General features: G+C 43.1%; 2 protein-coding genes across 8 annotated transcripts in view; one reads left to right on the top strand and one right to left on the bottom strand.

The window, feature by feature from the left end:
• WASF1 (WASP family member 1) overlaps window positions 1-5,894 on the bottom strand; it is a 101,806-nt gene extending 95,912 nt beyond the window's left edge. For 5 of the 7 annotated variants that reach the window (XM_063329796.1, XM_063329795.1, XM_063329797.1 and 2 more), the window contains exon 1: window positions 5,543-5,892. The gene's annotated coding sequence lies outside the window, so the exon portion shown is untranslated. Of the gene's footprint in view, window positions 1-5,152; window positions 5,171-5,542 lie in introns of those variants that run through there. The other 2 variants (XM_063329802.1, XM_063329803.1) reach the window with 2 other exon arrangements.
• A 675-nt stretch (window positions 5,895-6,569) lies between these two features.
• CDC40 (cell division cycle 40) overlaps window positions 6,570-18,664 on the top strand; it is a 45,922-nt gene continuing 33,827 nt past the window's right edge. The window contains exons 1-2 of the mRNA XM_063329793.1: window positions 6,570-6,969; window positions 17,647-17,733. Coding sequence (XP_063185863.1) covers window positions 6,664-6,969; window positions 17,647-17,733 — 393 coding nt within the window. The 5' untranslated portion in view covers window positions 6,570-6,663. The remainder of the gene's footprint in view (window positions 6,970-17,646; window positions 17,734-18,664) is intronic.

Below are 18,664 nucleotides of genomic sequence, written 5' to 3'. Positions count from 1 at the left end.
TGCTATTCAAAGTGTGTTAAGGAATTTATATAGAATGGCACTTCTTTCTCTATGCTTTTTTCCCCCACTTCTGATTACAGCTATAAATTGGGTAACGATACCTCAGCAAACTGCAATAATACCCAAATTTTCTTGTTATATTAATACTGTTAAATTAGGAAGTTTTAAGACATATAAATGGTGTCTTATTTTCTGCCTCCAAAAGACACTGTTTTGCATATACCAACAATCAGTTTTACCTGTCATCCTGCTGTCCTTTCACACAGCTTGCTTGGACTTCTCAGGTGACCTTTCCAGTATTTCTGAATTTGATTAAACAGTTTTGAATCCTCAGTAAACACTGCTACTTATAAAACAAATTCTACAGACAATTAATAGAAAATATGGAACAAAACATTGTCTCCTATGATTTAGTATTTATTTCTGTTATTTCCTCTCAGAGATTTTTATGACCCTCGAAAATATTTTACCTCTCGCATCTTGGTTTCTTTATTTAATAGCCTGGTGTGAGAAACCTTAAATTATACCCTTAAAAAGTATATGTAAATTAGAACTATACTAAAATTTAACCTGCTATGCTAGCACTGCAATCAAAAACCCTAGTAGATTAGTGAGGCACAACTGTCTCTGCAGAAGCAGTACTATGTTAGCAATACTAGTTAGTACTACTGAGTCTAATATCAGGCTTTGTTCTCATCATATACTTCTACCTACAGGCAGTTGCGACTGTAAGGGTTGAAAATTACATGTGCATGCTTTTTCCTTAAGAGGTCCCAACAATTTTCAGACCTGTTTCCTATGCAAAGTTTATGAGCTCACTTGCAGAGGATTTGTTGGAAGCTCCCCTTCAGTAATTTAAAATCTATTGACCAGTTTCTACCAAATTGGACTCAAGTACATTGAGGTTCTCCAAATTTGTGAAAACAGGAGCCAGATAGAGAACAGAGACTCTATTAATCCTCCCAGTAAATGAATGGAGCTTACCAAGAAGGAGGAAAAATGGGAAAAAAACAGTAGAAATGCCCTAGCTATAAGAAATGCTTCAACAGAATTCAATGCCTTTTATTAGATGCCAAAAAAACCCACCTGGGTTTAGAATAGATTCCTGTTTTCTAGTAAGTTTTACGTGTCAGACAGTCATGGCATTCATAATAATCTACTTCTGTGCGGAGTCTGCTGTCGGAAGACTAAATTCACATCGCAACCATAGCATCTAAGTAAAAAGTCGATCAACAACAAGGTATAAACTCATTGAAAACTATCCATTATTTCTGCTCTTCATTAAGTGTTTTGTTAACATGCAACCACCTTTGTTATGCTGTAGTTCTTTGTGTGTATAAGGTAACACCAAGACATTAGCATAAGTAAGCTGGCATTCAATTTGGCATCCTGCCCCCCAAAAAATATAGGCACCTAAATTAATAAATATATTTTTAGAAATGCATACACTTTTGATAACATTTTCTGCCCTTTAAGTGATTAAAAAATTTTTTTCAGAGAATTAAGGAATCCAATATTAAAGATATGAGAATTTCTAATTATGCTAATTAGTTTATTTTCCTGGAAGTCTGTAATTAATGTTTTAGCTGCCTCTCCGACACATTCTTTGTTCAACTTGTGCTCTAAGATGCAGGTCACAGCACTGCATAAGCACTTGAGTAGTTCGAAGAGGTTATACAGAATGCTTCTGACCTCTAGGGAGAAGGTGGCTCTGCAAAAAAAAATTATTTTGTTTGGAAAGTCATTTGAAATAAGTATGACAGTCTAAGTTGTTCCAGTCTTATCCCATATCTTTTCTTCTTTGAAACCACATCTTGTAAACATGAAACATATAGCCTGTAATCTGTGTCAGCCGACCTCAAGATCCCCTCCAAAAAACTTAAGCGGCTGATTCACAGATGTACTGGAACACAGAACTCCTATTGCAATCTGGCGCCTTGGTACCTTTGAGAATCCAGGACATAGTCCAAAAAAACAAAAACTGGAAAAATGGTATTAGCACCCTTGCAGAAGTCAGAGGCTCCATGGAGGCAGAAAAAGCAGAGCATGAGTTATAAAAGGTGCTTCATTCTCCAAGCAGTTAAATTAAATAGAGTACATTAAGATGCATCAGACACACAAGCAGAAGGTTATAAAAAGGCCCAATCTGAATGCAGTAACAGTAACCTGATAAGACTTCCATCATGATACCTTTTCTCAGCAGCCAAAAGCATAGGAACAAAGGAAAAAAACACCCTTGTTTTCTTTCAAACTCTATATTTCCCACAGACAATAGAGCTTCATATTTTAGTTCAATTCTCAGTCTGATAAGTATCTGGCTTTTTTTTTTTTCTTCCCTCCAAACTGCAGACTTACAGATCTTGGTGGATGCAAAGTAAGCATATATGCAAGTGGGCTGGCAGCAGTTTAAGACTGTTAAAAAAAATAAAAAATATAGATATAAAATAGAACAAGCGAGATTATACACATGTTCTGTGGGGAAGAAAAACCAACCGAAAATGCAAGGTATGAGATAAAGTACATCCATCATGGAAAGTGACAAAAAGAACTATGACAGAGCAAGTAAAGGGAAAAGAAAGCAGGATAAAAGACATTAAAAGCACAGGGAAACAGATTTCATTGTCTACTATAGGGAAGAAAAGACTGATGTGAAGGAAAAACTGTAAAATGTTGGGTTATAACTTAATATACTTTACCCCAGCTTTTTAAGGAAACTAGTCTCATGCAGGAAGCGTTGGGGTGGGGATCCCCCACTTGGAAACTGGTTGGCTAAATTCAATCGAATTTGACAGAAGGGTAGGGGTCTCAAAGATAATTGCCTAAGAAAACGCTAAGTTCACGAAATCAAGATGCTATGAGTGTCCTGACCGAGGGAAAGGCTGCAGTACGCATTAAGACCTTATTAGACATTAGGTGATCCACAAAAGGATGAGACTGTAAATGTTTCAAACGGGGGAAAAAAAAAATCCATTAGAGCTTACAATCATCTGTTAGATTTAAAGAAAAAAAAAAAAAGAAGAAAAAAAGGGTAAGAAGCCAGGCTTCTACTGCTTAAGGAACTACTCTTTTAAAATACTTCTTCTTTCACCTGGGAAAAAATGGAAGGCATGGTAATACTTGGTACAGTGTTCACCATCAGGAATAGTAAGAAACAAGTACCAAAAGGCCCTTTTTAGATGCAAAAGTGGTGTACAAAGCGGGACATTTTTATCTTCCTTTGGAGAAATCAGAGCAAGAGAGACAAAGTGACTGCAAGGAAAAACAGCAGTGGAAAAGCTGGATGGAAAGAAAAGCCAAGTAACCCAAATCAACTTCCACCCACTACTCCAGTCTGCCTTCAGAACCAGCAGCATCCAACACATAGCATAACACATTCTCTGAACCCAATTAAAACAGAACGTACTTTCAGCATGCAGTAATCAATGAGATTAATTTTTTTAAAGCTGCATCACTCTTTTGATTACTTTTATACCGATCAACCCCTTCGTGAATTCACAAATATTCAGTTAATAGTCACTATGTGTTAACATATTATCTCAACACGGATGAGCAGCCTTTTTCAAGAAAAACAGCTTTTAGATAACGATTTATATTATCCATCTACACTTCTATAGCGTAGTCAAGTCAGTATTTCATATTCAAAAGCAGCACCTGCATGCTTGCTAAAAATTAATCTTTGCTCCAATTTAAGCAAAGAGAAACTTCAGACGGTGTTCCACTGAATGCCTTCTTCTGGGCTTGCTTTATACTAGCCTGACAGTACCAGAAAGGCACCTCATTTAAACCAGTAAGGGATTTTCATGGGTTCTATAATGAAAGCATCTAGAATCCCAGGTGATTAAATTTTAGTGGCAAGCAATCTAGGATGCTTGGACACGATGTAGCTGAACATACTTAAGCAAACTAACAAAGCTTTGCCAAACATTTCTGATTCAAGGATAACAAAGCAGAAATAGTTTAATGATTTTCAACACAATCCTCCAGGTAAAATATCACAGACTGGTTGCACAAATAGATCTTGAAATATTTCACTTCTCAGGAAGTGCACCTTTCAACTTCAGACAATACCCAGCATCTGCATGCCAAGAGAAAAAGGAATGCAGTCATATGGAATCAGTTAACAATTACAGCCAATAAACAAATCGACTGCAGCGGAAGACCCACTTTGATACTAATAAGCAGTGATTCATGTGAAGCGTCATAGAGCTTTCCTTACTTATAGATTCATCATCCATATATTTAAGAGAGACATTCAACTCATTACCATATGAAACGCTAGTTAAACATAGTATATTTCAGCTGTTGGAGATGCAAACAAAAGAAAGGTCTTGGTGCTGAAAATGTGGGACTGTTACCTAAAACCCTGATTCTAGCATACAAAGAAGAGGCACGTCTGTATTTAGTAAAACGGATCTAAATGCAGCACCTTGCTCCACTCCATGCTACGAACACTTTCTACTTGCCCTTATATTTATTCTATCATTTTTTCCAAGAAGAATCCAAATTATGTCTTCTCAAGCTAAGGTATTTGTTTAAAACCATCACTGCTGAAGAGGGTGGGAAAAAAAATTAAAAAAAAAATCAAACTAGAGCATTTAATCTGATTAAATGCCGCTGTGTCACAATTAGATGTCACTGTATGTTCACTTTAAACCCGAAAGCACATGCAGCATGAAAAGGAAGCCACGGCAATGTACCGCTCCAGGTGCAAGCGCATGCAATGTACATATGCCTAGGGTTAAAGCTAGCCCTTCACCGCTCTGGACTTTTATTTATTCTGCCCGGGAGTGAAGAGGGAGCGGAGAAAGGCTTTTTTTTTTTTTTTTGCCGGCCGGAGAAGTTGGAACCTGCTCGCCTCCTCCTGTCCCCCGCCAGCCGCGATCTCCCCGGCCGGCCGAACAATGGTCGCAGTGTTCCGGCGGGCAGATCTGCCCCCTCCGACGGATCGAATCCCCTCGCCTCGGGGCGGCCGCCCGTCCCCCCACCTCCGCCCTCCCGAGCCCCCAGACACCCCGAGGCCGAGGTGGGGAGCGGAGCCGACCCCGCCGCCTCGCCTCAGCCCAGCCCGGCCCGGCGCCGGCCGCGCGCACCTGGCTGCGACTGACGTCACCCCCGCCGCCCCCCGCCCCGGCCCCGCTGACCCCGGCCCCACCTTCCCCCGCCGGCCGAGCCCGCCGCCGCCTCGCCGGGTATAACACGGGGCCAAGCGGTCTGGGCAGCGAGGAGAGAGGAAAGCGCCGCGCTCCGGCACAACCGCGGCCCCCCCCCTCCCCTCCCCTCCCCACAACACGCCCCCTCCTCCCCACCCCGGAGAGACGGGGGAAAAGGGGCTTCGCGGCCGCGACGTGCCGCCTTCCCTCCCTCCCGCCGCCCCCTGCACGGTGCACAGACAAAGGGGAGGGAGCCAACACCTGGCGGGGGCCGGTCCCTTTGTGGGGCAGGCACAGCGCCGGGAAAAGGGGGGGAGCGGGGGCTGGTCCCGCCCGCCCCGGGGGCCGCCGAGGGAAGGGTTGAGGGGGGGAGGGGGGGGGGCAGCACTTACCGGCCGGCCCGGCTGCCCTGCGCCGCCCGCCCCTCGCCTCACACCTTCACGCCGCTCAGCTTCGGCCCCTCCCTCCGCCTCAGGCGCTGCCCGCGCCGCCCGTTGGGGGAAACTTCACGCGGCGCCGGCCGTTCCGCGCGCGCCGCGGAACCGGCCGGCGGGGGCGGGCGCGTGCGGCCCCGGCGGCGGCGCGGAGCTTCCCCCAGAGGCGTCACAATAGGCACCGGGCAGCGCGTGTGTCTGCCCGTGCGCGCGCGGGAGGCGGGGCCTCTCCCGGCGCGCCGAGGCGGGAGGGAGGGAGGGCTGTTTACCCGGCGGCCGGACCCCGCTCCCTCCCGCTCGGGCTGGTCCATGCGTCGCCGCGCCCCCCGCCTCAACGCGAGGCAGGCGAGCCCACCCACCCCACCCCGCGGGCGGCAGGTGGTACAGTCCGGCCCGCCGGGCTCCCTCTCCTCACTCACTGAGCGGGGCGGGGCCTGCCGTTGTGTGACGTGCCCAAAGCCGGCTGCTGGCCACCAATCAGCGGCAGGGGGCGTGGCTCCCTGGGGCTGCCCGGGACGGGGTGGTGGGAGCTCGCGGGGGAGCTCCGGGGGCGCGGCGGGCCCAGCCCGGCCCTGGGCAGTAGCTCCGCGGCGCCGGGATCCCCGTTAGGGCAGCGAGCCCACCTCTCTGCCGAAGAGGTGGTGAAAGCCTTTTGTGTGCGGGAGGGAGCGCCCGCCCTCCCCTGAACATTCTCCCCCGCCGTTACACTAGGCAAGCGCAGGGGGGAAAACCCCAAGCGCCCGTGACCGGCCGTAACGGGCGCTGGGGGCGGCCCTGTCATCGGCGGGTGCCCGTTCCGCCTGGCGCTTGTATCCCCGGCAAGAGCGGCACCATCAAAGCTCCGCCGCCCGGGCGGCGGAACGGCAGCTGTCGCTCCACGGCACCCGGGGCCAGCCGCCTCACAGAGCCCGCTGGGCCCGGGCCGGCTGGGGCCGCGTTGCATGCTGGAGCTTGTAGTCCCGCCTAGGAGTCCTGAAAGGTTAAGCGCTAACAACAGAAAAAGGAGATGATCTCCCCCAGACACCTCTATATCCCATCGGAGACCATAATTTACCGATTAAAGCACACTTTCCGTTTTAATGCGCTATTTTGTATTGTGCAGCCCCACCCTGTCTCATCCGCAGGGGAAGGCAAACACGGCGAGCTCCGCGGAGCTGCCAGGACCTGCTCGTCCCGTCATCCCCCGCGCCAAGATGTCGGCGGCGATCGCAGCCCTCGCCTCCTACGGCGGCTCCGACTCGGAGCCCGACTCGGAGCCCGAGGCCGAGGGCGGCTCCCAGCGCGCCGCCGTGCTCGCCAGCCGCGACGCCGTGCTGCACCTCCGGCCGCCGCCCGCCGCCCCCCCGGCTCTGGCCGTCGACGCGGCCCCGGAAGTAGCCGTGAAGGTAGGCGTCCCTCCGCCGCCTGGGGGAACGGGCCCCGTGGCCGCGCCGTCGGCCTCCAGCGCCGGGGAGAGCCTTGGGGCAGCCCCAGGGTGGGAAGGGCAGGGTGCTGGGGCGAGCGGGCCGGTGTGGGGCCGGCGAGAGAGGCGTTGCCTGGTCCTGGCCTTGCCCCTACCCCGCGGTGTGGGGGTCAGAGCTGGGCAGGGAGGGCCTGCGTCGGGGAGCTCGGCCGGTGGACCTCACTGTGGCGGTTGGGCGTATTAAAGCCTATTATTTCTTATCTCAGAGCCGTGCCTTGCTTGGAGTTCCTCGTTTTCTTGTATTCTGCTCCCCCGAGTTTAAGGTGTTTTTCTGCGTGGTTTGCCCGGGTGGTGGGGTGAAACCGATACTCGATAGGCTGAGTGCAGCTGAATCCCGTTCTGAAGAGCAGCCTGAAAGACAATAGGTGTTTCTGCTTTCATTCCAGTGTTGCTTGGGAAACCTTAATTTTCCAAGTTCAGTATCATATTAGCTCATTTCTGTGATTCCAGAAGGGGGGAGGGGAAGGCGTTGGTTTGATTTGGGGATTTTTAGTATAAACAACTAATTTCAACTCAAAAGCAGACGTCTCACCATGATACCTGTCACTGTAGTAGTGTGTTGCTTCCAGTTGTTCTGAAAAGTTTCCTACTTTGTGATGGAGGCAGATGGAATCTTTCACTTTGTTGTCATTAGTTAATTCATATGTTATCGCAACTGATCATATTTATGTGTGCATGTTATATTGTGCCTACTGACTAGATGTGTATTTTCTTATGCCTTAAAGTCCTAGAAATATCTAACTTCTTGAATTACAGCCTCTGGCAGACTGTCTTGTGCAGGCTTTGAAAGAAATGCTAATTAACATCTATAATATTTTTTGAGTGTGAATGATGATAAGTGGCAAGTAGCATTGACTGTGCTCTTCACCACTCTTAATGCTGTAGCAACAGGGTTTCCCTTTGCCACGCCAGCACAAAGGTTTGTGCAGATGCTTGGTGGCGGACATCAGGGAACTGATCTGAATTTTTAAAAAAGTAATTCTGGTGGAGTTATTGGACGGTCCTTGGAACCGTTCCTTGATCTGGTTTGCAGTGCAGTTGTACAAACGCTGTGCCGGCACAGGTAAATGCCCAGTGCCAGCGTAGAAAAAAGCGGCTGGAGGAAAGAGTGAGGCATCAGCAACATGTTCTATTCAAAGCTGTTTGCCAGGCTGTGCCCTGAAAGGGGTATCCACCAGTGCAACTGGGACTGTCTCTGCTGCAGGCATCCTGCTAACCGAGATAAAAAGTGAAGTTTCTGAGTATGAAAATGTTTCCTTAAAATGTTGTTTATAATTTTTGAGATCATCGATGAGATGCATATAACTGAAAAGATCAATGACTTCAAGCTGAGGCTTTCTGAATACACACTGGAGCGTTTAGCACCACAGCCTTCTTTGAGGAGTAACAGATCATTTCCTTGTAGAGTGATATCAGGCTTTCTTTTCAGACTTTTGTGGTTCAAGAAAGAAGTGCTGGTCTCATAGACAAGATTCTCTCAACGACTTCAATGTCTAAAAATGATAGTGTCCCACCAATTGGCAGTGAAAGTTTGACAGTCACCCCCTTAGGAATTTACCCTAATTCTTTAGGATTAGAAAGCCCTTGCTGAACAAATGTAAAAGACATGATGTTTGTCTTTGTCTTGTGTAGGTCACAAGAATTCTCTAAGTACAAGGTTGGAAAAACAGGAAGCTGAGTGAGGAGGAAAACAGAGTTGCATTTCATTAGTATCATTTGAATTGTGCAAATGTTGTTTTGACATGAATAAGGATCAAGTACTCTTAAGTGCATGGATATGTATTACACAAGGGACCAGGAATGGATAAGAAGAGAGGGTGGTAAGAAGGGAGACTGGAAGGGTTAGTCATACAATAAGTATAAACGACAGCTGCACACAGTGCATTTTTGGCAGTTAAGAATCACTGTACCTGATTCTGGTTCAGAATTTCGGCCTGTTAACTTGCACAGACATGAGACCTATGTGTACATTAGAGAGGAATATGTTCCCCCCTGCCTTTATTAGCAAGGCATAATTGTTAGCACACTCAGCTACAGCATTAGTGTTTTTGTTGTTACTTAAATATGCATATCAAATATAGCCCTAAGATGTTACTCCAAGATGTATTTCTTTATTGTACAGAAATCTGCCGAGTCCTTGCCTCAAAGTATATCACAGATAAAATAACATTTTTTGGAAAATAATTGCTCTATAATTGAAAACAGAGGTAATGATTTGTAACTATGTTTTAAAAGTTTGAGGGGATGGCTTTTTTACACCCTCTTCTTACAGTCTGCTTGTTAAAATATGCCTATTGCTGGTCTTGATGTTAAATTACTCATCATAAATAACATTGAGCTATAATTACTGGTTAGTTCAATCCAGCTGTACTTCTACTTTAATTTTAAATTGAAAAGCTGACTAGATGAAAGTGCATGTTTCTACTACTATTTTTAGCACTGCTAGAGTGCTGAAAACAGTGTGCACTTCAGGTCCATTCATCCAGAAAAGGATATGTTATAACTGCAGAAAGTTCAGAGAAGGGGCAGCAGGGCTGAAGAAGGGTCCTGCTTCTGTATGAGGAGTTATTGAGGGGACCAAAACTGAAAAAGAGATGACTGAGGTGAAAAGCATGACAGAGACCTACAAAATCATTAAACGTCATGGAGAGGGGCTTGAATATTCACTGCCTCTTCCAGTTCAGCAACTATAAGCTAACTAGTAGGAGCAGGGTTCAAAACAAACAAAAGGATGCAGTTCTTCGTGCAACATATAGTAGGGCTATTCCCATGTCAAGAAATATTGTGTATGCAAAAAGTTTACACTGTTACAAGGAGAGTCTGGACAAGTGAAGAGCTGCTGAGGGAGCTGGGGTTGTTTAGCCTGGAGAAGAGGGGGCTGAGGGGAGACCTTATCGCTCTCTACAACTACCTGAAAGGAGGAAGTAGAGAGATGGGGATTGGTCTCCCAAGTAACAGGCGACAGGACAAGAGGAAATGGCCTCAAGTTGCGCCAGGGGAGGTTTAGATTGGATATTAGGAAAAATTTTACACTGTAAGGGTTATTATGCATTGGAACAGGCTACCCAGGGAAGTGGTTGAGGCACCATCCCTGGAAGTATTGAAAAGACGGGTAGACATAGTGCTTAGAGATACGGTTTAGTGATGATTTTTGTCAGAGTTAGGTTGATGGTTGGACTAGATGACCTCAAAGGTCCCTTCCAACCTAGGCAATTCTATGAAGCACTTGGAAGAGCTCCATTGAAGGAAGAAGTGTCAGTAAATACTCAGATTTCTTCAAGCTCACAAAGTCTTCTAGCCTGAAAATATTTGTCTGTTGGGAGAGTGCAGGAGTAGTATCGTGTACACTTGCCCTGTTCTTACGCTCCCCTAGGCATCAAGTTATCGTAAGGCTGATGTTTTCTCTTGTGGGGAGAGCGGATAGGGTAATCAAGATATTTTCTTACTCCTTCTTACAGAGCCTTTCTGCTCTGTAACAGCATCTTGCTGCAGGATGGGTGGCTCCAGGACAGTTGTGTTGATTCTGATTATTGTGGGGCATGAGCCTATTGAGAACTAGCTGTGAACTGGCGATAGAGATCTCATCCCCAGCATGGCAGTGTCCATGATACTGGGCTAGGCAGGCTCTTCATCTCTTACGCTCTTAAAGCAATCAGTCTTGTGAACTGATTAACTAAGATTAACGCAGTGAGAAAAAACCCAGAATATGTTTAAGTAATGGAAGTCTGATGACCTAGAGCTCCTTTGCTGTTAGCTATCCAGAAGCTGGCTGAGTAAGGTGTGTTTGTTAGTGGTAGCTTTTATATGTGGAATGAATTAGGCTAATTAAGAACATAAACTGAAAAAGTCAGATATGGACGCTCATTTACTTGATCCTTAACACCAGTGCATTATGAATGTTCAGTGTTTTAATAATGCTGGCTTTGATTTGAAAGCAGAGGCCAGCATGTGTTTCAAGGCCTATAACAGCAGTTTCCTTTTTTCATTCTAAGCCTCTTATTTTAGGATTCTTTCTAAGTTATATTTTGCTAGACATTGCCAAAACCGATTATAATTAATTTTCCTACAGCTTCTACTGATTTGAAAAAAATCACCCTAAGATTGCTCACAAAGTATTTACCTTCACTATTGAATTAAAAATTCTAGAGGAAATTCAGGAAATCGCACGTTCTGTGAAGCAATCACTTTCGCAGGAGATGTTGCAGCTATAAGCTTTGCTTTTGGAGAGAACATTTGTTGTTTAATCTCCATCACTTCAGCGTAAGACTTGTATGGGAGCAGATTTTACAATATTTATCTACAGTGTTTCCTTCAGTGTTTTTCAGGAGAGAAGACTCAAGTGTGTTGAAATCAACTAGGTTGGCCTGGCCCAGTGCAGGGGCTGGAGGGTTTGTGCGGTCTTTAATGAGGGAAGGGATTGGAAGTCTTGGGTCTATTTCTGTCTTGAGTCTAGTTCACCTTTGGCACTGTGCAGGTGTCCAGAAAACTACTACTTTAGGGGAAGAAATAGATTTCAGTCACATTTCTTAATGTTCTCTAAAACCTAATCCCTGCCCAGCTACGGAGAGAGGAAAGATATAAAGTCATCGTGTAACCATTCTGTAGCAGTGATTTACATTAGTGACTTGGGAGGTGCTATTTATTAGGAACATTTTGGCTTCTTTTAATATGGTGGGGTTTCCTGCTTTCTTTAACACAAAATATCTAGGAGAGAATAGGTGGTTAGAACTTGTCATCCTGCAAGATGCTAGCCTAGTAACATATGCTTTTCTTGCTGGTTTATTTTTATTCTATTGAAGCTAGTGGGATGGCCATTTACTGTTAAGAGTGTATGAATGGGCAGAATGACTAAAAACTGATAACAACCAAATCTTAATGTTGGGAATTCACTGTCAATGCCATTAATCTCTTGGTAATAAACCTTAAAATCTTTAGAATGAGGTAATACTGCATATTTGACAGCCCAAGTGATTTATGCAAGAATTGGTAAGTGACAAATTGCTTAAGCCTCTGTGGCTCATGGGATGGGGTCTTAATTTACCACATTTTAATTTAATGGATAATTAAAACTAATGAAGTCTTATGCAAAGCAGCCTGCCCTTTTCAGCCATTTAGCTAATTAGTAATGAATTTACCTGGGGAGAAGGGAACATTGTAGGTTTATTATCTAAAATGTCCAGGGGGAAAAAAAACCCAACATCTATAGATATCACAACTCTTTGCTCGCATGGTATGAAACTGGAAAACTCTGACCTTTGCTTTGTTCTAACAAACTTTGTGTTTAGACAAACACTTGAGAATTTAAGTGTCAAATTCTGCTTCTAAATACATAAACAACTCATTAAACTTACAGGTAGCCAGGTATTAGCACAGTGGACATTACAGAATTTGGCTGACATTTAAAAATATTGGGGATTAAAAGGATTGTGAGATGCCTTAACATAAACACCACTATATTCTAAGGAACAGAATTAGCACCCAGTGTTGCAGTCCATGCTGCAGTTTGTTTCTTTTATTTAAGGTTTTGCTTTGATGCCTATCACAGGGATTTGGCCTGTGTTTAATTCAAAAATGTTTGTTTCTGGCATACATGTAAAAGAAAACTTCTGGCAGGTTTTTTTTTTCAGATTTTTTTTTAATTATTGAACTATTTTGCATTCTATAAATCAAGTACTTTTAATAGATGGTTAATAGTTTTGATTTATGGCACTCAGGTAGGCTTTTTCTGAAGAAAAACGGGACTGTGTCATGTTTAGGAATCTGTAAGAAGGAAAGATAATCTGATTTACTGTATTTGTAGTCTAAAATCCCTTTGATTTCCTATGCTCTTTCCTATGATGACTTTTCACTGGCCAAAGGGCCTTTATGGTAGGACGAAAGCAGCATGCCTTGGTAGGAGCTAGACGTTCTGTGATCTCTAGGGAGTTACAGTGAAGCACCTGCTTGTCTATACTTAGCGTCGAAAGCTTCTTTCTGTCTCAAGGTAGATTCTTTAGGAAATGCTAATGCTCCAGAGTACAGCCCCAAGTGCCATTCCCCTATGATAGTGTGATGCTGTGTTGTAGAATGAAAGAAGCAAAAGGAGACCAGCTAAGTATCAAAGACTTTTTTTACCTAATCAAGTTATATCTGAACCATAAATCAACCTGATACTACAAGTAAGCAGGCATCGCATCTATTTAGAAAACAGACAAAAAACCCAACCAACACACCAAGTAGTTCAGTGATAAGACATCATCTGCTTCGTCTTGCATCAGGTGATACCTGTGTCTGTCTGGACAGACACTCATTTAACCTGTCCAACTTCATTGGATCTACAGACTGAGCAGTTTCAGTGTTGGGTGTCCTTTTTTCTGCTAAGTTGTATAACCTGAATCTTCTTTAGGCTGAATTAGGTTGTTCAGTTTTTCTATACAGGTCATATTTTCTTAGACCTCTGATCGTTCTTAATTTTCTCTTTTGGACCTTTTTCAGTAGCGTGTTTCTTAGCTGATAAGCAGTGCCCAATGCAGCAGCTGTATTCAGTTGGGCGCTTGTTACTAGCGCTGAGAAAAGCAGAGAGGTGACATATAGAGCTGAAGTTTGCAGCTCCATGGTATTATGTCTTCCAAGAAAGCCATATTCAGTAAAACATAACTTCCTAAAACCTAAATTCTTTTTTTCCAGGTTTTATGGGGTATACCACCTTTTATCATATTATGGCATGCCATAAAGCCCATATTTGTACAAATTCTGAGTTGCAGCAAACACAAGCTAAACATTTAGCTTTCTCTGGAGGAACACTGTATCGTTTTAAATTGACATCTTCTTAACTCCCTTTTTTATGATTCCTATGCTTTTGTGAGTGGGAAGTGACCGTGGGTAATAGTTAGCCCATCATTGAATTCACAGATGTCCTCCTCTCTCCGCCTAGCTACTGATAGGCTTCCATCCCGCAGAGCCACTTGTGTCACCCTTGGGACATCAGCTACACGATGAATTGCTCACCTTAGGCTTTTAGATAAATCAAGACATGTCGTGTGTGACCAAAGGAAAAACCACAGCACAGCAGAGGGATGTGATCCCTTAGATTGCCTTATCTCAGTCACAGCTCTGCCAGACTGCTGCTCCTGTGATCCCTTCCCTGTTCGCTGTAGCTATGGCAAATGCATCTAGAATGCACGGAGGTGAATGCTGTTGGCTGTTGCCAGCGTAAGGGGACAGAGTCGTAAGACCTGTATGTTTACTTTTTTCACTCTCTGGGTCTTAGAAAGATGAATTCTGCTGAAACAGTCTTCTGGTGATGCATGCAGTTGTACCCAGTGATCTTCAGCATGTGCAGAGGTTGCTTATGTGTTCTTTCCTCTCATTTAAAAAAAAAAAAAAAAACCAACCCAAAATGCCCCCATGCAGATAGGTTGCCAATTTGGGAAATGATTGATGGACTATGTTAATATTTTTAATATTTCTGCTACATACCAAAGTCTTGTAATGCTGTACAAAGTGGCATTTATCGGATGTTGACCAAAGGATAATTTGTCTGCTGCAATTTGAGCTCTTGCCATAGACCAGCATCTCAGAAGATGTTATGTCAATACTTTATTTTCCTGTCAAGATTTCAATTCTTTAAAATACTGAGAAGGTAAAGTAGGGAGTTGGGACATGTTCAAATTATTGTACAGTTTAAAGCAAAATGGCATAATGAAAAGATAACCATTATGTGCTTCAGCAGCATGTTAACAGATCATCATTTGATGCCCAAATATATGAAAGCATGAATAAGGCTGGAGGTCCTGGGGAGCATAGCTCTGATAAATATAACATGTGCTTCAATTTCAAGGCTGGGTAGTTTTCACACAGAAAGACTCTGCCTGTGGTGGTCTAGGAGCGAACATATTGTGTGGCTTCCAAGTGACTCAGCACTGTTCCACCAGCAGCGAAGTAGAACCAGAATTGCTATAATCGTCCAGCAGAGGATCAGCTTTCATGGCACAATCTGTTTCTTTTCTCAATTGCCGAGCAGCATATAATAGGACTTAACAGGGAGAAAAGAGGAGGAGAAACAGCAGATCTGAAAAATTCTTGGCATTTTTGCAAAACTGGATTTTTCTCACTCTTTCAGTTTAAAGAGCAGGAAAAAAACCTGTGTCTTAATTTCAAGTAAACTGATAACTGTTTAAATGTCACTGACGGTTGGTCAAATAAATTTTGCCATTTTATCAATGATATTAATTTTTGTTTTCTCAAATTATAATGTTGGTGGATAAGATGTGAAGTCTATCTGGCAGAGCAAGCTGTATGATGTAACTTGAAAACGTTGTCTATGGAAAATGTCCTCAGGTCATGGAGCTGTGAAAGGAAATCTAAGTGTGTAGGTAATACAGGTTAGGAAACGGTTTTCATATGTTCCTGTTCTAGCTGGGGATGGGGAGGGAGGTCTGTTTTTGTTGCTGAATGACTGGATTAGGCCTGCTGTGCTGTTCCCAGGCAAGTTCATAGTGTATGAAAGTCAGGGCTGTGAATGTACCGGTAGCTGTTGTCATCCAAGCCCAGTGAATTGGAAAGGTCGTGTGATGAGAGAAATGAGGTCAGGCCAGGAATTGGCAGTGCTGAGGGCTCAAGCAAGAGCAGTGCAATGGCTGGACCTGCCTGTTAAAATAATTGATGCATAGTGAGAGTAAAGCTTTCTAGTTGGACTTAACAATTCTATTAAGACAGTGGTCTTAGTAGAAAAACAATTCATGGGATCGCTGATGTCGTTTTCTTTTTTTTTTCCTTTTTAGACATTTTAACCAAGTATAGTCCCTTTTTTTTTTGAGTGGTTTTAACAAAATGTAACCAGATAACAAGGCAAAGATCTTTAGGTACTGTTTTTCTTTTCTATGTTGTAGAAAACAGTGTTTTACATGCATAAGTAATATGAAGACATGCTGAGAGAATTGTGGTTGTTCAGCCTGGAGAAGAGAAGGCTCTGGGGAGACCCTATAACAGCCTTCCAGTACTTAAAGGGGGCCTACAGGAGAGATGGGGAGGGACTCTTTGTCAGGGAGTGTAGCGATAGGACAAGGGTTAACAGTTTTAAACCGAAAGAGGGACATTTAGATTAGACATAAGGAAGAAATTCTTTCCTGTGAGGGTGGTGAGGCACTGGAACAGGTTGCCCAGGGAGGTTGTGGATGCCCCATCCCTGAAGTGTTCAAGGCCAGGCTGGATGGGGCTTTGAGCAGCCTGGTCTAGTGGGAGGTGTCCCTGCCCATGGCAGGGGGGTTGGAACTAGATGATCTTTAAGGTCCCTTCCAGTGCAAACCATTCCATGATTCTATGGTTTGAAGTAAAGGCATGTAAGTCTTACGTGCTTAAGCAAATTTGTTTGTAATTTACCTGCTGTTGAGCTGGGGAGAAATAAAGCTTCTGGGCACGACATGTCAGAGAATAGCTAATAATATTAAATAAGTAAAGAACATGCAATTTTGCTTTTTCAAGATACTATAATGCAAAGCAAGATTGAATTTTTTCGAGGTAATTTTCTATTAATGAAGTGACTGCTAAAATTCAATCCTCTATTGTGCCACTGCCTTCTGTGAGTTGGAGATGCTTTTGGATCCTGTTGTAGGTGAGCACTGATTAAGCACTGATGCTGAGATAGCTTTTCCAGTATAATTACTAGGGATATTGTCAATACACTAGCACATTGTAAATCCCTTTCAAATACATTTATTCTAGAATAAAGATGCAGGGTGCGATACCAGTAATGATACTGCAACATAACATTCTCCTTCATTAACTGGGGGGTAGGGGGGCATTGTGTCAATTTAAGATGAATGTAAATGAGCCTTTGTACAGCTCTGTGAAACCAGGTCTTTTTGAGCACTGCTACCTAATCAGCCTTTTTCTCCTTTGCCATCTTCTCTGTCTTCAGCTGCATGTGCCCTTCTGAGTTTTTCCCTTCGAGTTGCTTGAGAAGTTATTCTTTTGGTTAGCGCCTCTTTCTTGTCCCTTCATCTATCAAGTTAAACTTTTATCACAACAGGCTTGGAAACGCATCTAAATACTGAAGCTGAACTATGTCTATACTTTCTGGTAAAAACTTGGAGATAAGGAATTGTTGGATTCTCTGAAACTCATTGTTATACGTATGTTTGCGCTGATGTCTAGTATTTTTTTCCCAACTATCTTTCAAAACAGTTACTTGTGAATTCTGACTTCTACCTTTTGTAGAAGTCTAGTTTTCACACGGTTATATTGAATTAGTGGCTATTTTAATTTACTCTTCTTTACAAGGTCTGGTTTTAAAACATCCTAAAAAAAAAAAAAAGCTTGCCTCCAATCTTGCTATTGTTTTCAAAATGTGTGCATGAAGCATTTAAAAAAAAAAAAAAAAAAGAATACACATGCAAAATTCTGCATGTGTCTTAGATTATTTCTCAGTGAGGGCCTGACATGGGTTTTGCAATCAATATTTTTTAAAAATAGAAACTTTGGCCAACATACTCATCTGCTTTTACAGTGCTTAAAGTGTCAACTTGAGCTCCGCCCTAGTTTGGTCTGAAGGGAAGTAACGTCACACATTTAAAAGTCTGTATGTGAAAAGTGATTTATTAATATGTCTATTTTATTTCAGGAAGATGTGGAAACAGGAGTACACCTTGATCCTGCTATCAAGGAAGTTCAATACAATCCCACTTATGATACCATGTTTGCACCTGAGGTAAGAAACAATATTGATCTTTAGAGCAGAAATGCCTTTGGCTTAAAGGGCAGAGGTTCTATAAATCTCCTGTGAAATTCATATAAAATATATCTTCTTTGGATGCTTGCTATATTTTGAATTTTGTCTGGGCAAATTGAAAAAAAGATTCTAAACGTGTGTTGATATTTTTAATGCTTGAATTTTAATATTCTCCGTAAAGCTGTTCTAAGAAGATCTTAAAATGTTTATCAGAATTATAGCTACAGAAATTAAAAATCAAGCTAGGAAAACAGCATTATAAAGATGTTGAGTAAAACACGAGCTGCATCAAAATAGCCTCTTACTATTTTCACGTTTTTGCTATTTACTCATCATGCTACTTAGAGTGTGATGAATGGTTCTAAGTCTTGCGGATATATGGCTCTTAAGAGGAGGATTTAAAATTAAAATCCAAATACTTTCAGTATAACTATTCACATCAGTGTTAAGTATTTTAGCAACTTAAGCTATGCTAAATGTGTGTAGTAGAAAAATGATTTTAGTCTGAATTTGGACTGCCTGGTGCCATGTGAACCACTTTCTATTTTATTATCTGAAAGACAAAAACAGCTGTTCATTTAACTCTTTTCAGTATCTAACTTCTTTGTACCATTTGTCTGTTAGACCAGGGGTTAGCATTCTAGGTAGACAAAGGCTGCGTCAATCCGAATTATGATTTATGTTTAGAAAGCCATTTCTGGAACCACATAAACTGGCCTTTACATCGCAAGCTTGCATTTTGCAACATACCAAAGCCACGAAGTGTGTGAGCAAAAATACTGATTTAAACTTAGTACAGTGTTACCTTGTGTAAGTGTTTTAGTTAGGGAAGCCTAACGTGGGACAGTCTCAGGTGTCTGCAAATGTCTGACGAGCATAGCGGTTACAATTAAATTTAGTTTGATATTAG

Source organism: Chroicocephalus ridibundus, chromosome 3, assembly GCF_963924245.1.
Source record: "Chroicocephalus ridibundus chromosome 3, bChrRid1.1, whole genome shotgun sequence".
Taxonomy (NCBI): Eukaryota; Metazoa; Chordata; class Aves; order Charadriiformes; family Laridae; genus Chroicocephalus; species Chroicocephalus ridibundus.
Note: the sequence above shows the minus strand (reverse complement) of the source record. Positions and strands in the feature narration are given on the sequence as shown.